This window comes from Xenia sp. Carnegie-2017, unplaced genomic scaffold (assembly GCF_021976095.1).
Source record: "Xenia sp. Carnegie-2017 unplaced genomic scaffold, XeniaSp_v1 HiC_scaffold_4, whole genome shotgun sequence".
NCBI classification, from domain to species: Eukaryota; Metazoa; Cnidaria; class Anthozoa; order Malacalcyonacea; family Xeniidae; genus Xenia; species Xenia sp. Carnegie-2017.
The window spans coordinates 4073661-4091805 of record NW_025813504.1 but is presented as its reverse complement, the minus strand read 5'-3'; the positions used below and the strand labels follow the sequence as shown (position 1 = coordinate 4091805).

The window sequence follows — 18145 nt, the reverse complement described above, 5'->3', positions numbered from 1 at the left end:
ATCAACCGCAAGAACAACTTGGTTTCTGGGATTAAAATGAGCAATGTACATGTCATCATCCATACTGTGACCAAGAAGAACCAGTGAATACACAGCTGCTACACGACAACACCCATTCACGTATAAGGAAAAAAATGTCGAATCAGGGAACTCGAATTTTGTAATTACGCCATGCTGGTAACACACTTTTGGAATATACATGAGCTCGGAAGAATTTCTCTTTGGAGACTCTGGAGGATTAACTATATTTGGAAAAGGCAAAAACACGAGAGAATTTTGGTTATTTCGGGAAGATGTTTTCTTGTTTGTTTTGTCAACTTTCGAGCAATATCGTATTGAAAGAGCTCTTTCATAATATTCGCCAGCGATATCATAATTTCCAGACAATTCATGTTGTTGACCAGCTCGAAAGAATTCCGTGCATTGAAGGTAATCCATTCTCTCATCGTCCTTTAAGAGGAAACCAAGTGGGGGATTGCGCTTCGTGAGAACATCAGTTTTGAGAATGTATTTCTGTTCTGTAATAATTGGCGACGACTCATGCAAAAGATTTTGGCTGAACAAAACTGCATTGCCAGAACTTGGTAAGATTTTAACACATTCATATCCATTTTCTATCCCTCCATTGGCATTTATTTCTTCCTCGACTGTCATACCTTTAGTACTGAGATTGGCATTTTTTGGAAAGTAAAAATTAGTTTCACCGCCAGCAAAACCATCATTCAGGTAAACCAATAGGCTAAACAAAGAGCGTTTGTCCGCATTTGGACAGAATTGAGCATCAAAATGAGGAGCAAAGAACTCTTTTTCCTGGCTATCATATTTGCAAATTCTTGCTGCATTGTTCAAGCCGTGAAGTTTCCATTGTCCTCTTGTGACAGAAAATCCCAAAGGTTGTTTAGGAACTTTATGCTTTCTCATTTCAGCCTTTAAAACTTTCTCTAGGCCATACCAAATCTTATTTGCCATCATTTCATCGATTACCAAGAGACGTGAGCTTTTTCTTTGTTTTCCGTTCTTATATTTCTTACTTATTTTATCAAAACAAAGCTCTTCAGATTTATTGATAATATCCTTACAATCTTCAGAACACAACACATTTCCTATGATCATTAAAAATAATCCATTTTGAAATTTAACTTTATTTGGATACATATATGAATTTTTCGAATAGTCGGAGAGCAAAGGCTTTTTGATGCAGTGATCAACGGTCTTAAGCGAATTCAAACCAATGAACTCTCTCCTTCCAATTCTTCCTTCTTTTTCCTCCATGTAACAAAAAAAACTATCCTCAAGGAAATGCGACCAGATTGCTATAAAACACGGCTTGAGGATTTTTCAGTGGCCAATGCTGGATGAAAGACATGAAAGAAAACAGATAGGAAATCTTCCATGCAGTTGTCTATATATGTTATTTTGAGATAATTCTATAACAAAAGCTCAAAAAAGCAGCAAAAATAGTAACCACTGGTAGGCATAGCTAATTAAGTAAAGAACGAGCGTATTATTTTTATTATCATAACAACGTGGTTGTTTAGCTGTTAAATATAATGTTTTTAAAGGAGAGAAAGTGAGCAAATGAAAGCGCGTGGAAAGTATTTAGTCGAACTGGTTAGACAAAGGAAAAAACTAGCTAGCTAATTAATAAAAAATCTGTCAAATACTTATTTCGCAGGATATTTGTACCTCCCAGCCTTTTTTTCTCTAAGGGCCATATTTCTTAGGAAAAATTCCCCTCTCATCGGAATTTGTCCCCTTACAAACTTTTACCTTTATCTCGAAAAAGGCCGAAAAGTTTTTAAAACAAGCTTGCACTTTATTTAATATATTCGCTAGAGAGTTTAAAATTTGACTACAAGTACTACAACTTGTTTATCGAACCCAGATCCCTCGCGGTCAAATCACGTAGCGCTAGTCGTACTCGTAGTCAAATCTGAAACTCTCTATTAAAACGTATTTAGATCTTGAAACTTGGTTAAATTTAATCAAACCAGTTAGAATAACCATCAGACTTTAGCGATGAAATCATGCATTTGTTAACATGTGAAATATTCACGCGTCTAATAAAGAACATGTAGTAATAAAACTAATGACTCAGAAAAATAATCCGCAAACACGAATGTGCAAGGGATTAAACGACCCACACATTTCACTAAAACGTTGATTTAAGAACACAAACCGCATAAAAAACATTCAGCAAGATATCTCGGCGTCTTTAAAAAACGGCAATATTTTTGCCCGCGTTAAGGAAGAAAAGCATTCCAAACGTATCAAAAGTTTGAATTATAATTTCATCTATTGCTGATATTTTTCTTATATGAAGGCGTCACTGGTTCACTTATTTTTTCATTTGAGGTATTCTTGGATTGCAAACAACCTCAGCAGAATTTTACCAAACAATGTGGCTTGATCGTAATTGCTTGTGCCCACAATACCTTTGATAAAATTTTGTTTTGTATTTTCCGCCTAGGCAGCCGTGACTTTAATGCAAACCACCTATATAGGACAACTGTCGAGTGGAAAAAGCAGTTGCTAATTCACTCCATACTGGAGTAAAAGTTACGTAAAGGTAGATGTTAACTTTAAATATCTTTGTTGAAAATCCATCAAACAAAAGCAGTCTTTTCGTAGGTCTTGAATCATGAATTTACCCTTCGTGCCACAAAACCCAATATTGACTGAATGTTATTATTTTGTCTGCATATTGTATTCTTGTTATTTCTTGTAAGTTGCACATTAACGCGCAGGCAAAAGTAGGAGCCAGCCGCTGTATATAGCCTATATTTAACGTCAGACAGCCAAATATTTACGCCCAAATTGCACAAAGCTTATATGAAAAAGCAAACAAAACAGAGCGAGTATACTGCATTTCATCAATATAATGTTTAACCATCGCGCATATGCTACAAACAATTTTTATAAGAAATCATCAAGACGTAAGAGAGAATTATTTGTCGTAAGATATTCAAAAGGCATATGGTGAAATATTTTATCTAAAACATTTTAAAGAGTTCAATCATTACATGTTACACATTCAATAGTTTTGGCGTGCAACCAAACAATCGTTTTACTTACAAGAAAAGCTCAACTTGAGTCTTCGCGAAAATGCTAAAAGATGATAGTATATTCTTTTTACTGTTACAGTCCGTAGAAATGGGCTGATACAAAAACCAAGAATCTATATATTTGCAGGAGAACACGGAATGAAATCTTATATTCAATGAAAGACATCTTATATAAGTACCACACCCACTTTTTTGGTCTCAGTTGGTTTTGCCAAAATTTATTTTATAATTGCCAAACAACGTATTGTTGAATTGGTATAGTAAAATAATTACCATGAACTCGATCATGCAGACTAAAAAATTGTTGGTAGTTTTCATTGTCTATCGTTACTGGCCGGTGTGTACATTCTTTGTTCCAATTGCTTAATTAGGCAAAGGATCTTAGGCCTGCTTGCAACGTCGAATTTCACATTTGAGCGAATGTATTAAAGACAAAAGGTAATGGGATGAAATCCCTCATTATCCTTTGTTTTAAATACATTCGGCATATGCAAAGTTCGACGTTTGAAATAGTTTGTTTATGTGGAAGTTTTCTGTGGAAAGAATTATTTAAAGCTTTTACTCCCTTATAAAAGTAAAAGGAGAATAGAATGTTTGTCTTGTTGGATGACACATTTGCATTGTAAATAAAGAAAATCCTTTACACAGGCCTTTACCAAAACCATGACGCATTTGTACATTGCATCGCATGACGCATCGCATTTCCTCTTGTTAACTTAGTTTACATGTTCTTTCATGAAAGATCGCTATCTTTTTATTGCATATTTTGGTGATCTATAAATGTGTGGCGATGAGAGAAAATCAAGTGAACAACAATATAGTTGGGTACTGAACAATTTGCTAAACGTTGACATAGCAAAATGTGAGACAATTTAAAGATAAAAGATGCGAAACGAAAGGCAAGGGATGGGTACAAAAGATGAAAATGATGTTGATGATTTGAAGCAAAACTATTTACTCCTGATATGTTAAAAGTCTTATTAACCTGGTTATTTGAAAACTTGTAACGGAAGTTTAAATCATAATTCTTTGCAGTAGCCGACAACCACAAATTAAGTTCCTAAATTATAACTCATCAACTTTATCTTAATAATTTGATAGTTAAGCATTTGCGTCTTATAGGAAGGTTACATAACTGACAATATAACAAATGTTCACAACCGTAAAAATGTTTCACAAAAGGTTCTTTGTCTTCCACATGCGTACAACATGGAGGAAATTTTGTTAGGCTAGATTGCAGAATACCTATACACTCGGTTTTATAGTGTTAGGATTAAGGGTTATCAAAAAATCACTTGTCTTTGCATTGTATAGTTGTTTTTTAATTTAATCTCATAGTCGAAATAACAATTTTTGGGCCCAAAAAATTCTTGGGTCCCAAAACTTTTTTTGGCTTCTACGCAGAAGCTGAATGAACCCATTGGTTAATGTAGCACTACTGCTACATGTTTGTAAATGATGATCGTCCAGGTTAATAAAGTCCTGAGAAGGACTGTTTTTGTTGTTGTTGACTGACGTTTCGACAACCTTAGCGGTAGTCATCTTCAGAGTCAAATGAGGAGTAAACGTCAGGTTAGCCGTATTTGTTGTCTGGTTCTTACGTCATTGTATTATGTGTACAGGAAATGTGTATTGTCATTGTGGATTAGTGTGAAGTGAAATACTTTATTTTTAGTTGTGATGCGTATTGTCATTGTGGATTAGTGAAAAAAAATAATAAAATATTTCACACAATACAATGACATAAGAACCAGATAACAAATACGGCTAACCTGACGTTTACTCCTCATTTGACTCTGAAGATGACTACCGCTAAGGTTGTCGAAACGTCAGTCAACAACAACAAAACAGTCCTTCTCAGGACTTTATTAACCTGGACGATCATCATTTACAAACATGTAACGATACTCCCGGGTTCAAACCATTTACCATTCACTTTGTAGCACTACTGCTTTGCTTTGTAAATTGATCGACTAACTAACGCTCGACAACAATTAAGTGAGTAGCTCTTGACGCCGATCAAATATACGATTTTCCCAATGTGTGAAACTTGATGCTAGCACTACTAAAACACCACTGCTAATTTCTAACTAATATTCAACAACAATACAACTGATTTCAGAATGATGTGAAGCAACGAGCCAACGATGATATTCTCCAGGGTTTTGAAATTTTTGAACAGATTCGATTAGGGTATAGAGATCTGCAAGTACTCCATGAATTCTGAGAAGATCTATTTCTTAGCATATGAACAAATATGTAAATAGCTGTAAGAGTGACTGCAGTTTTACAGTTGATAGTACTCAAGAACTGGAATATACTAGCCGTCTGGTATAAAACTGCGTTTACTATTCACTCATTGAAAGGAAAATTTGACGAAAATTATTAAGAATCTTGATTTGCAATGAGGATATTTGTTCAATGATTATACAGTTAACTCAATGATGTCATTCATTGTTCCCATGGAACGTTTATTTGTTGATTTGCATGCAATCATGTAGTTATATATAGGCAGTGCGTGTCTTCTTATTCAAAACATTTTATACAACCATCTATCTGTTATATGTTTTGGATTAAGGTGTATAAGTAAACATTGTTTCACATTAAATGCTCGTGGACTAAAAACGCTGAGTGAAAAGTGGAGGACTTAAGAAATAAGCATTACCAATAGGAAATGCTTTTATCTCATACCACTTTATGTCGGTTTTTCAGACGCAGAGAAATCAGTATATAGTGTATTAATGTTAGGATAGTTTTTGACATTGCGAGAACGATGCTGAAGTAACTGGAAGAATTTCTGATTGTGCAGCAATAATAAGCCCTTAATAACCGAGCTCGAGGCCTTTACGGAGAAATATCGGACCGAGGTCTTTTTGTACAGACCAAGCTCGTAGGGCGAGGTTTGTACAAAAAGACAGAGGCTCGATCTTTCTAAGTAAAGACCGAGAAAGCGAGGTTATTAAAGGATTATTATATGGCATTATTTGAACTGAAACGAAACTTGCTTTCTTTCTCGTCGTTTCTGTTTTTTTTACGGGTTGGCTTTCACATTTCTAGTTTTCGCTAATAAAAAGTAAATCAAGTAAATGGTTTGTTTTTTTTTACAAACATATAAAAAGTAAATCGTTTCAAATTGTATCGTCTGGATAGTTAAATTATTTTCCAAGTGTTTTTCCTTCGAATCACATTTTTAAATGGTTTTTTGTGTCGTTTATTTTGCGTTTTGCTTTTTGCATTACGCGTCCGAGGTCGATTACGTGAAAATAATGGCAGGCAAAAATGTTTCTGAGCCAATCAAAGCGCGCCATTTCGAGTACTACTGAAAATATTCGGCAAACGGATTATGGGTTGAACTAAAAGACGCACAAAATAATTTCTACAAACATATAGTTTTAAGACAACTCAACTTTTATAGTTGTCCAGACTCCAATCTTCTCATCAACCTGTTTGTGTACATCCTTATCGTTCTCTGCCAGATGCGAATGGATTTGACTCATTTGAATTTCAAAGAGCTCGCATTTTACCTTCTGGAGACGTGCAACAAAGTCAATTTCAAAATCTTCAATTTAACTGAAAATCAGTGGCGTAACCAGCAGGCAAACTAGATCGTGCTATGTAAATTCCAGACATTAGCATTATTTCCTTTAGAAATGTATTGTTTTTACAGTGAGTGAACTTCTAGATATTCACATAGAATTTCTGTAATTTTTACTTTTTTATAAAATTCTTCAAAGACTTTCTCGCACTCGATGTGCAAAGTTCTTAAGTTTTTTCGGTTTTAAAGGGCACAACCTTCAGGCTTTAGTAATTTTAGTGAAATTAAGTTCGTTTCATTGTATGTTTGTGGACCAAAGCAGAACAACTTGCTTTGTCTAAATCAAAATATGAAAGAGTTAGTCACGTGACACAACAAAGCTATGCAAATTACTAAATTTGCAACAATCACTTGGTCTATCGTCAATAATCCTAGTTTGTAGGAACAATTTTAACGAAAATTCTAACAAACTTAGTTATTTCTTTCTAATTTTTTTCCTTTATGGCTGTACAAACCGAAGCAGCACCATTGACATTGGCCAGAGGTTTGTGATTATATTTCAGATTGATATTTGAAGGCGATTTGTCACATTTACACATTGTATATTTTACAGACACATATTTATAATGTTTTCATGTTTATGAATGTTCGCAATCTTCAATTTCGACGTTTTAACCTTTAATATTATAAAAAAATTGTAGAAAAGGTAATAAAATGTATAAATGCTTCGAGAAGATGACATTAAACATTCTTCTTTAAGTAATGAAATTGTCGTTAATTACAATTCATTCGAAGACGTATACTAACAGAAATGCTGAACATTTTGTCAGTTTTAGATTAAACATGTGAATTTTAAAGAATCAAAGGGATTTTGTTTAATTCATCTGAAATCTGAATAATGAGATCTAGTAAAAAATGGAACATGGCACTAGCCCACTACTTTCCTGTATACTAAGATAGATATACTTTAGAACAGCTACATACTGACAGGCCTTTAATAAGTGATCACCCTAGGAGATTTTTTATTAAACTGCTTAATGCCGGCCTTGAGGAAAATAACCTCAATTATTATAACATATACAACGTTAGTAAATTTGAAATACACAGTGATATGTTTCAATGTACATACCGAATAAAAGTTCAAAAATTAAGCAAAAATTTAATTTCTTTGAAAGTTAATACATATGTATGCATAAAAATGTCAGAGATTAAACTACTGAAAATAGTCATAAATGTTTGTTTGTTGTTGTTAAAGACTTTGACAAGTTCCCAATAAGGACTAATTATTTTTTCCTATTTGATGTTATGGTTACAATACTGCTAAATACAGTTTCATAACAATGAGTAATTAAGTTTGGGTACTTGGAAAAGGTCAGCATGCTTCCTAGAACTAGGTGACTGTTCAATGATCATCTAAATAATAATTTCACATTTCCTCAAAGAAAAAAGGTCAATTAATTGTAGAATCACATATATAAACTATTGTTACTACAAAAATAAATAATTCAACTGGTATTATAAGGATAACAAAGGATTAAATCACAATTTCTGTATTTGTTGTATTTTGTTCCTAATAAATCTATAGACAATTGTTTTCAGCAGATTATAGCTTAAATTTATGAATATTTGCCTCCCCAATTATTGTGTTGGTGGTGTTACTGTTCCACAATAAAACCAAAAAAGGAAATAAACATTGCACTATTTTTCTTTATGAAAGACCAAAAAGTACACTACTCACTAAACTATTTCATTATGCAAATTTTCCATCTTTTTCATTGTTATTGTTCACTCTATTGAACTATTGAGTATTCAGACTATAATCAAAGTTAAGTTCTGCTAGTATCCATCTGGTAATATCTTTGACTTTAGGGAGGTGTCGTATTATAGGATACATATATGAGCCAATCTTTTAATAGGATACATATATGAGCCAATATGAGCCAAACTTTGACTTAAAAGTCAAAGTTTTCTGTTCTCATACATTGTGGCGTGCTTTACATATATACATTGTGGCGTGCCTTACATATATACATTGTGGTGTGCTTTACATATATACATTGTGGTGTGCATACATTTGTCACTTCCACTTGTTTTATCATTTTCATATTCCTTTGAAATGTGTGCAAACTTGAAAACATACTAAGTTTCATATCAGTTAGGCTGAAAAGTTCTTTACAAAGTAAACATTCTTGATTTTATCCATTTAATCAAACAACCTTACTTGGGGATAATAAAACACTTGAGCATTGTTTTATTGTAATAGGTTTCAAGCCAAATTCATAAAATTTGTCTCATTTATAATTGTATTTAACAATATGCTGTCCTTTGTAAAGTGTAAACTTTGAATCTTGATGGTTGATGAAGATGATTTTGTCAGCTAAACACAGTTTGTTTTTTAGATGTAAATCGTGCCATTGAACTTCTCGAAAAGCTTCAACAAAGTCAGTATACCTTTTTTTAATAAAAAGTTTTAGAATGGAGTTTATAATGAGAGGCCATTGATGCATGTGTATGACCAGTTTTGAGGGATGGGGTGGCCTATGATTGTTCCAACATAACTGTAGTGGGCAAAATATGAAACCTGTTGATCCATGTGAATGTTTTGAAAGTATGTGCAGTCCATCATTGCAGCTGCTGTGATTAATAATTTTAAGGTGGCGAGGTCCCTATTGACAAACTTAAAGCATTACAGAAAGTTCTTGAAAGTGAATTTTGTACATCAATTCGTGAAGTGTACGAGCATGTATATGAAACAGTCGACGTCGGTGGTAGTCCAGAAGTTCGTGCATCCGCCACAGCAAAGGTAACATTAGACAATACTGTTAGAGGTTTTTATGAAATTATAGAAACAGTTGATTTTTCTGTTCTATCTTTACTTTTGATTAAAATTCTAAACAGAGCTATTTTATCTACTAAAAGAATAGTTACAAAAAATTGTATCTTTGGGACACAACTTAAAGGAAACCACGGGTTTTTCTTTTCAGTACATTTAACTTATTGGTAATGTCTTTACCGAGTAATATCAGACCGAGGTTATTTTGTAAAAATTAAACCCGTAGCAAGGTTTGTGCTAAAAGACCAAGGTTCAGTGTTTCTTTGTAAAGACCGAGCGAGGTCGATAAAATCTTTTTTATGTGGCATGAGACATTTTATATACTTTTATATTGTGTACAATAAAACACGACATTTATTTTATTTTTTGAGATGCTTGCATATTACAAGCGTAGTACACACATTAATCACTCACTTACCGGGTGTTTTTTCTTCTACTCGCATTCCTATATGGTTCTTGTATCACTTTTTGCGTTTTAAAAAGCTCTGGTAGTTTGCTTAATAAAATTCGTTTGTTTTATTTCAAAAGATCGAAAAATTACGGGAAAGTACTAATGGCCGCCTAATATGTTTTTAAGCCAATCGAAGCGCGCTACTTTACCGGAAGTGGTGCGAGGAAATGTAATAATAAAATTTAAAGTTAACGTTTCAGGTAGTTGATGGTTAATCTTTCCCTAGTGCACCTAAAAGTTTACAGTGGACGAACTTGTTGTTGAGATAAGCAAATCACTGGGAAAAGCTTATACGATTTAAGTCCCGTTTCCACTTACGAAAATTTGCTGGATATCTGTTTTTCAAGCAATGATTTCCAATTTCCATTCATGCCAATGTGAAAATATATATGGAGGCATTAAATAGACGTATATTCCTTCTTTTACTCATAAGAAACCGCTACATAAGGTTGGAAACACAAAATAAATGCAAGAAAATATGTTGTACGACGAATATTTGCTGAGGCAACGACTAACGGCGAAGTTGCCACTTTTATTCTGGAAATAAGACTTGTAGACCACGAATACTTTTCAAACATTTTTGTATTACTTTATGCTAATTGTTTCTAACATCTGTGACCTGATTGGCTGACTGCTAATTTTCCACCGGACTTAATACACAAAGTTGAAAATTTTACTTTCCATGTAAAGTTTTCTTAAGTGGAAACGGGCCTTTAAAAATTGCTTTTTAAACTGCAATGCGCAATTATACGTTACAGCACGTAACCACACGGTACGGTACGGGCGAAGTGAAAACGGTCTATATAACAGAAAAGTAACATAAAATTAGACTTTAGTCGAATATTTTAGCATTCATACCGGGCATAATTAAAGATTCGCTTATGTACACTACGGTTGAATGGAAGTAGATTTAGTTGTGTAAGGCAATAATTACCTAACCAATAACGCTTACTGTTACATCAAATCTTTTTTAATGCTTTGTGTTTTAGGCAACTGTCGCAGCTTTTGCAGCTAGTGAAGGCTACGCTTACCCTAGAGTTGTAGAAATTCCAAAGGTAGATTTACAAAAATTCGTCATGCATCAATAATCCTTCATCCATATAACATTGAATGCCATATAACATTGCATTTAGAATGATGAAGGCCTTGGTTTTAACGTAATGGGAGGCAAAGAACAATCGTCGCCAATTTACATATCGCGCATCATTCCTGGTGGCGTCGCTGATAGGTATGAACTGGACCTGTTTAGGTGTTCGTGACATTTTTTTCTACTTAGCAATCACGAATAAACATGCACGATTGGGTTTTAGTTTAAAGAAGTCTCACGGTAATGCTTCCGAGTCTCACGGTAATGCTTTGCGCGCTTTTGTTTATTTCGAGCATGTGCAACCCTCGACCTTCGGTCTCAGGCTTGCACTGATCTACTTTTGACCATTGAACTGTAATAACAACTGGAACGATAATTCGGGAGGGAAAATTGAAGCCAGATGATGGCAGCCATGCAGGTCGCTCCAGCCTTTTGTAAACTAAATGCAATTTTTATCCATAATATTTATATTCATAAAATTTTAAAAGTAAACTTTGCGTTGCTTTTTCGAAATACTGTTAAATTTGAAGAATATTTTTCAAATTTAAAGATTGTCAAAAAAAATTGGCCAAAAGTCATAGTATTGCTGAAAAATTTGAAAGCAAAGTCTAAAATCATAAAATCTTCGCGCGTTTATTTGTTGCTTTTTCTGACTTTTGAAAGTTCCAGGCACAGCCAAACGCTCAAACCACCAAAATTTTGTAGTTCCATGTCAAATACACAAACCTACAAAGTTTGGTAAAAATTGAGCTATTTGCAAAAGAGAAAAATGCGTTTTTCAGTATACGTAGAAGGATTTTTCATGGCATGAAACACACACACAATACAAATATGTATTCAGCTCAGCGTTATTAAGAAAAGTTCAAGATCCTCGCAAAAAGAGTTTTTAAAAAGCTTTTTTAATGATGTAAATGTATAAAATCAAGATTTTATTTTAAATACATAACACCTAGCTCTTGCGCTGTCCGTGTAAAGCATAAAAAGTGAGAAAAGAAAAAAAAACACGTTCATAAAACGAGCCGGTAAGCTTAGTACGTATTGTTAACAGAAAACAATAAATAAACAAGGAAAATTATACGTCATCAAATAAGATATATCACTGGAACATTTTTAAGATGTGAAAGGACGTGAATCATACTCTATTAGTTTTATAAAATGCTCTAAATATTGAAATACTTTTATGTATTTTTTGGCATTTAGTCCGTCATTATTTATAGTATAAGTTGGTCGATCAATCGTCCTCGATTCTTGCCGATTAATTTTTTCCCCGAAAATATCTTGCTGTAGCATACACTAAGTATGGTAGTTGCAATTTTAAAGCACAAAATCTGTCAAAAATGCAACAATAAACAATTTTTAACTGCCAAGAAGCCAAAACAAACGTAAGTCGCGAAGAAAACAATCAAAACACGCATTATTTCATGGGGAGTTGATTAAAATTTAGCTGCATGTTTGGCTTCAACCAATCACGGGACAAAACTATAGGAGTTATCGTTCCAGTTTATATTCCAGTTCACTGCTCTCGAGTTCTCCCAAAGGTCTCCTCGGCATAAACCCGTGCAAACACAGTAAACAGCTTTTAATTCTTTATGACGTTCATAAAGGTGCTCCTGCTAGGTTTTTCAAACAATGAGGTATATAATCATGACGGACAATCAAATATAGCATTTCACAGAAGAGAAACTCAAATTAATGTAAACAAAAGCAATAGCTAACATACAAACACTGCCATGCACAACTACAAACACTGTCAAAATTAAGTTCTTTGCTTTGGCTATCCATGTGGAAGCTATAGTGTTATGAACAAAATCTGGCGGTAATTATTTATGTAACATTTTCAAACCGTGTTTATTGAAAGTGTAGCTATGTAGCGCTTCTGGAAAATTTAACTACTGTATGGTGGGGGCTTAGTGAAATAAAGAAAACAAATTATGTTCTACGTGCGCTAAGTGATACGCTTTTAGGCTTTATTGAAACTCGGCTATCTTTTTGTTGAGAATAAAACGGAATGTTTTTCTTTGCTTTTATGTATATGTTGTCGAATTCCATGTTTATCTTTTAAAGATAACAATCACGTAGTTTTATATCGTGCTTTTCCGGAATCTATGACCTTGCATTCGATAAATTAAGCAGCTTATTTCTTTCCATTAATTTCAGACACGGTGGCTTGAAGCGTGGAGATCAACTGCTTTCAGTTAATGGTGTGGTAAGTTTTGAATCCTTTTTCTTTTTTATGGCCATATCTATCTATAACGGTAATGATACGTATGAAAATAATTCAATTGTATTCGTCTTCAAGTACAATACTAGGGTGTTTTACAATGGCCGATCTGGGGTATGTCAAAGTAGATTTTAGAAGCCAGTTTTAGGTTTAAAAAACTTTTTTAACAATGCTGCATGCTGGTTGGAAATTTTAAAATAATTTGAGACTATAAAATACTCACAATAGGATTTCCTCTGAAGTATTTTAAGATGGAAATCTATTTTCAGTAACGTATTCTGACCTATACCCTGGATCTGCTACTGGTCTTTTATTATCACGAATGTACACTATGTTAGACTTTTAAACCCATAATCCTATTAAGATGCCAGTTTGCGGTTTTCTTAGGAGGCACTGAAGCGGACAAAACTGCTATATGGCAAAAATTCATGCTAAATGCAAATATTTATATGTAAGTGCAAACATTCATGCTAATTTAAGTCCATAGTCTACCCGCAACACACCGGAAAATCGTAGGGTGAAACTCAAACATTGCAAAATCTAAACACAAAATACATATGGCAGAAAGGAGTAATTTCTCGAGTTTTTTAGATATTTTAAAGGGTATTCAAAGAAGGGCCAATTATTGATAACCGATCTGCTCCTTGGATGCTTTTGAAAACTTATCAGTGAAAATTTACGAAGCATGTGATACTCGGGTAGTGCTACTCAATAATTTGAATCAACCCAAAGAAGATTTTCTATGGGAGAAAATATGTGAACTTCTTTCAAATTTCTCGTTTCACAAAACTGTATACTGAAGAATAAAACAACCAACTAAAGACTGACGAATTGTTAGTACAACCTTAAACCATTGAACTAAAATACGTGGAACGCAACCTCGAGCAAATAATTGAAGCCATATCTTACGCCAGACACGCGAGATTTTACCCCAGACACGCGTGTTTAGTGTTTCGAGATTCTCTCGCGGAGTAATAATTGATTGACTACACACGCGTGTCTGGGGTAAAATCACGGCTTCAAAAAACTATTAGGGTTTTGTATTACAGGTAGCGTTCCATGTATTTTAGTTCAATGCCTTTAACTCTCCTAATTTTCCTCTACAGAGTGTAGTGGACTTAGTGGAGGTCTGCCTAGCTATAATATAATGAAGAACAGATGCCTCTCTTAAGGTCAAAGCATTTCACTGGGACAATAAATTTTTCTTGCTCCCTTAGAAAATCTTCTTTTGCTGGATTCAAATTATTGAGTAACACTACTCGAGTATCATGTTTCGTCCATTTTTACTGATAAGTTTTCAAAAGCGTTCAAGGAAGCAGATCAGTTATCGATAAATAATGCGCTTTGAAATAATGCCCTTTGAAATATCTAAAAAACTCGAGAAATTATTCCTTTCTGCCATACGTATTTTGTGTTTAGATTATGCAATGTTTGAGTTTTAACCTATGATTTTCAGGTGTGTCGCGTGTAGACTATGAATTTTAATTAGCATGAATATTTTCACTTAGCAGGAATACATTTGCTCTTGGCATGAATATTTGCACTTAGCATGAATTTTTGTAAAATACACGTAGCAGTTTTGTTCGCTTCGGCGCCTCATAGTTTCTCATAATTTATCGTAATTTATCCCAGCTTTGTAAACTCTCTAATGCAAATTATTACGCAGTACTCATTTTACTATAACGTTGAATGTAGCATTTGTGTCGTCCTAGGCCCTTTTTAACTGAGTGCGAAGTCTTTGTGGAGAAATATCGGACCGAATTTTTTTTTGTACTTACGGACGGTTGTGAATACGGACCGTGGTGACGTCATTAGTTACCAGCTTTTTAATACTGGCAGCCAAACAGCAAAATGTTTTAAATATGTTGTAAAGGTTTTTAAAGTAGCCTGAACTATCTAAATGGCACAAATGCAAAAATGTAATTTTGGTATTTTCAAGTTTTCTTTCTTCACCTCTCCCTCAATACAATTCCAGGGAGAGGTTGCTATACTATTGACGTATATTAACTGTTGCCATGCCAGAAAACTAACTTGTTCTTGACAACCCAAGGAATTCTGGGATTAACTTAGACTAGTACATGTAAAACATACATTTTCCTTTTCTATAGAGTGTGGAAGGTGAAAACCACGAGAAAGCAGTTGATCTTTTGAAAGCTGCTGAAGGTATAGTTGTGCCGTTCGTAATTTATTGTGAACTTTCAATTATTAAGAGTAATTCTCCCTATAGTTCATATCGCAAATAGTTTGTGTAAGTGCTGCCATGGCAGCATGGCAGGAGGACGAAGATACGTGAGATATTATACAAATGTTAGTACATGAAAAACGAATTCGGTGACTTACGTATCTCATTTCCTATATTGATAAATTCTGGAAAATTTTATGATAAAGTTTAATGCGAGAATAAATTCTTTATTATTTTTAATTTAACGATTATGTTTTAGGAAAAGTTAGACTGGTTGTGAAATACACGCCGAAATGTAAGTTTGTGCCGATCAATTTTTTGTAATTTAAAAACGTCAGTGTTCGTCGTTTAGTGTATAGTTGCAAAAATAGTTGATATAATTGATACTAAGGAGAAATATTTCGACAAAAGAGCAACTGAGAAATGAAAAGATTGAAAGAGATCATATACGTGTTTGTTGTGTCGTTTACGTTGAACCCTTGCCCTCAACTGACTTTGATGTGCTTTTTTAGTATTAGATGAAATGGAACAGAGATTTGAACGCCAGCGAAGCGCAAAACGCTAAGGTATGGCATTAAGTACTTACAGTATGATTATGTTTTGCGCAACATGTTTTGTGACATGAATTGAAAATCTTTTTTACTGTAAAATATATTGGAATGGAAACTACGTAGTTTGAGAATATTCATCTCATGATAGAAAGCATTTTTCAGCGCGGGCCACACTATCGTTTAAATGCAACGAATTTCGTGACAAGTTGCTCGGTAATGAGCTGTCGTGACGACCTCTTGGTGCATTGAAAGAAGAACATTCTATTGCTTTTGACGTCTAAACGACAACGTTTTTGCAAAAGGAGGTTTTGAGTGCATCCAATTAATAGAAGTCGACAGGATCAGGCTCTATATGTCACGCTGTTGCAGGAATTTTGTCATGACAATGAGAGATATTGTAAATACTTAAGAAAGACGGTTCAGCTTTTTCATGAAATACTGATTTTAATTGCACCTCTTTTGACCAAGAGGGACACTCATTTGAGAGCAGCAATTAAAATACTAGTCATGTGATGCTTTATGTCCACTCAAAGCTGATCACTTGTCACTCGTTGACGATTTCGGAGTGCATGCTCATGGTCGACGAATTCGGCCGTATCGTCATATTTTCTTGTAGACGAGCTGCTCGTCACGAAATTAGTTACATTTCAGCGATAGTTTTGCCTGCGCTTTATGGTCGTGGGCTTCATGCTAACTATCATTCAAGCTGTTCGGACAATGTGTATAAATTCATTATACAAGCAAATCTTTTGTGTTATATTTGTATAAAAACAGTTGCTTTCGAAAGGTACTTTTGATACTTCGAATAAACGTCATTTTGCCATGTTAATGTACGAATTTCAATGGCTCTTTTGACACCATTTATTACCGATATGGCACCTTTCTCTATTGTTAATTTGATATAGCAGGAATAAATGCGAACGCTCTACATCCTTTGTCCAGCTAAAAAACTAATCTCTTATTTATTATGTCATGCATTCTCAAGTTTTATATTTTCTATTTCAAAGCCACAACATTGATCAAGGAGCAAGAAATATGTTTTGTGCAAAACTGGCATTGTAAATCTTGTCTCTTAAATCTTATTAGGTATACTATGTAATGTAGAATTGTAGAACAATGCAATATATAGTTTGAATGAAATTAGTTTTTTAACAATAATTATTACACGTGTATTCAACGTCATCATGCAGTAGCAATATGTATACAGAAATTTCAATGAATCAGACTCCTGCTTGTAAGTTGTAATTATTATATAACTAATTAAATAGGCTATTTCTTTTATTAATATATACTTTTTAACTATTAAGTAGTCTGTTGGTTGTCTTATTCAATTGAGCATTAAGCGTGGTAACACCTTATTGTCGTATATTTACTGTTGTCAAAACTGTCATTGCAAAGAATGTCTCAACTTTATTGTCAATTCTGAATATCAATATGATCAGCATGAAAACTTGGTATGACTTTTCAGCATTTCTTATTTTTCTTGACTATTTTTATACTATGAGCTAAACGTCTACGCATGCGTGACTGCAACTGCCATTGAATGACACCGAAATGGAAAACGAAAGCAGTAAAAAAATATTTCTCTGTGCCCATTTCTTGAAACTTGGTGATTTTTGAGAGAGTATGTACAACCACATAGGGTATTTGTGTGTCAATGGAGTTAAAATTATATAGAGACAGCTCTCTAAAGTATATGTAAATTGTCTTCCCGCTATACTTTAATTTTTCTTTGTGTTAATAATTTTTCTTTGTTGAATTGAGAACATAGTAAGTAAAGAAGAAACAATGACACGCATATTGTAGTTAATGTCTTTATATTTTCAGTGTCCCATCACTTGTAGGAGCAGCCATTTCTGTTATCCAGTACATGCTTCGATACACTTTGCATATTTGTGCTCTTCTATGAAAAATTCCAAGTCTTTTTCAAATCTAATTGTTCACACCGCATCAAATATGCAAAGTATAATAGTGAGAAGTCTGGAGCTAATCGGCTTCCTATGACCTTGAAAATAGTGCAAGTTCTATTTCCTTTAGCGCGCATTGCGGACTATATATTATTGTTATATATAGTTTGCTGAAACGGCAAAAGGCTGGTATAGTCAAGTGGATGTTGAGTGACATTTTATATGATAATTTAGTCTAGTTATTTTCTGTAGCATGGCGTTGTTGATGCATCGTCATATATGCGTGCTTTGTTTCTCTTTTGTCGCAAGGTAA

At 33.9% G+C, this 18145-nt stretch overlaps 1 protein-coding gene across 1 annotated transcript; it reads left to right on the top strand.

Annotated features, from left to right (window-relative positions):
* The first annotated feature begins 6988 nt into the window (after window positions 1-6988).
* On the top strand, window positions 6989-17231 carry LOC124455725 (protein lin-7 homolog C-like). Its single transcript, XM_047006360.1, has 10 exons — window positions 6989-7144; window positions 9000-9041; window positions 9255-9403; window positions 10874-10939; window positions 11018-11112; window positions 13129-13177; window positions 15301-15355; window positions 15634-15669; window positions 15887-15940; window positions 16933-17231. Exons 1-9 carry the CDS (start codon window positions 7102-7104, stop codon window positions 15937-15939), a joined length of 588 nt encoding a protein of 195 aa, XP_046862316.1. The 5' UTR covers window positions 6989-7101; the 3' UTR covers window position 15940; window positions 16933-17231.
* Window positions 17232-18145: the final 914 nt, after the last annotated feature.

Excerpts from the sequence above, each read along its gene's own strand:
- LOC124455725 (XM_047006360.1), top strand. The coding sequence starts at position 7,102 with ATGGCTGTACAAACCGAAGCAGCACCATTGACATTGGCCAGAG. Across the intron at positions 9,042-9,254 it reads TCTCGAAAAGCTTCAACAAA|GTGGCGAGGTCCCTATTGAC; the intron begins GTCAGTATACCT and ends AATAATTTTAAG. Across the intron at positions 15,356-15,633 it reads TCTTTTGAAAGCTGCTGAAG|GAAAAGTTAGACTGGTTGTG; the intron begins GTATAGTTGTGC and ends ATTATGTTTTAG.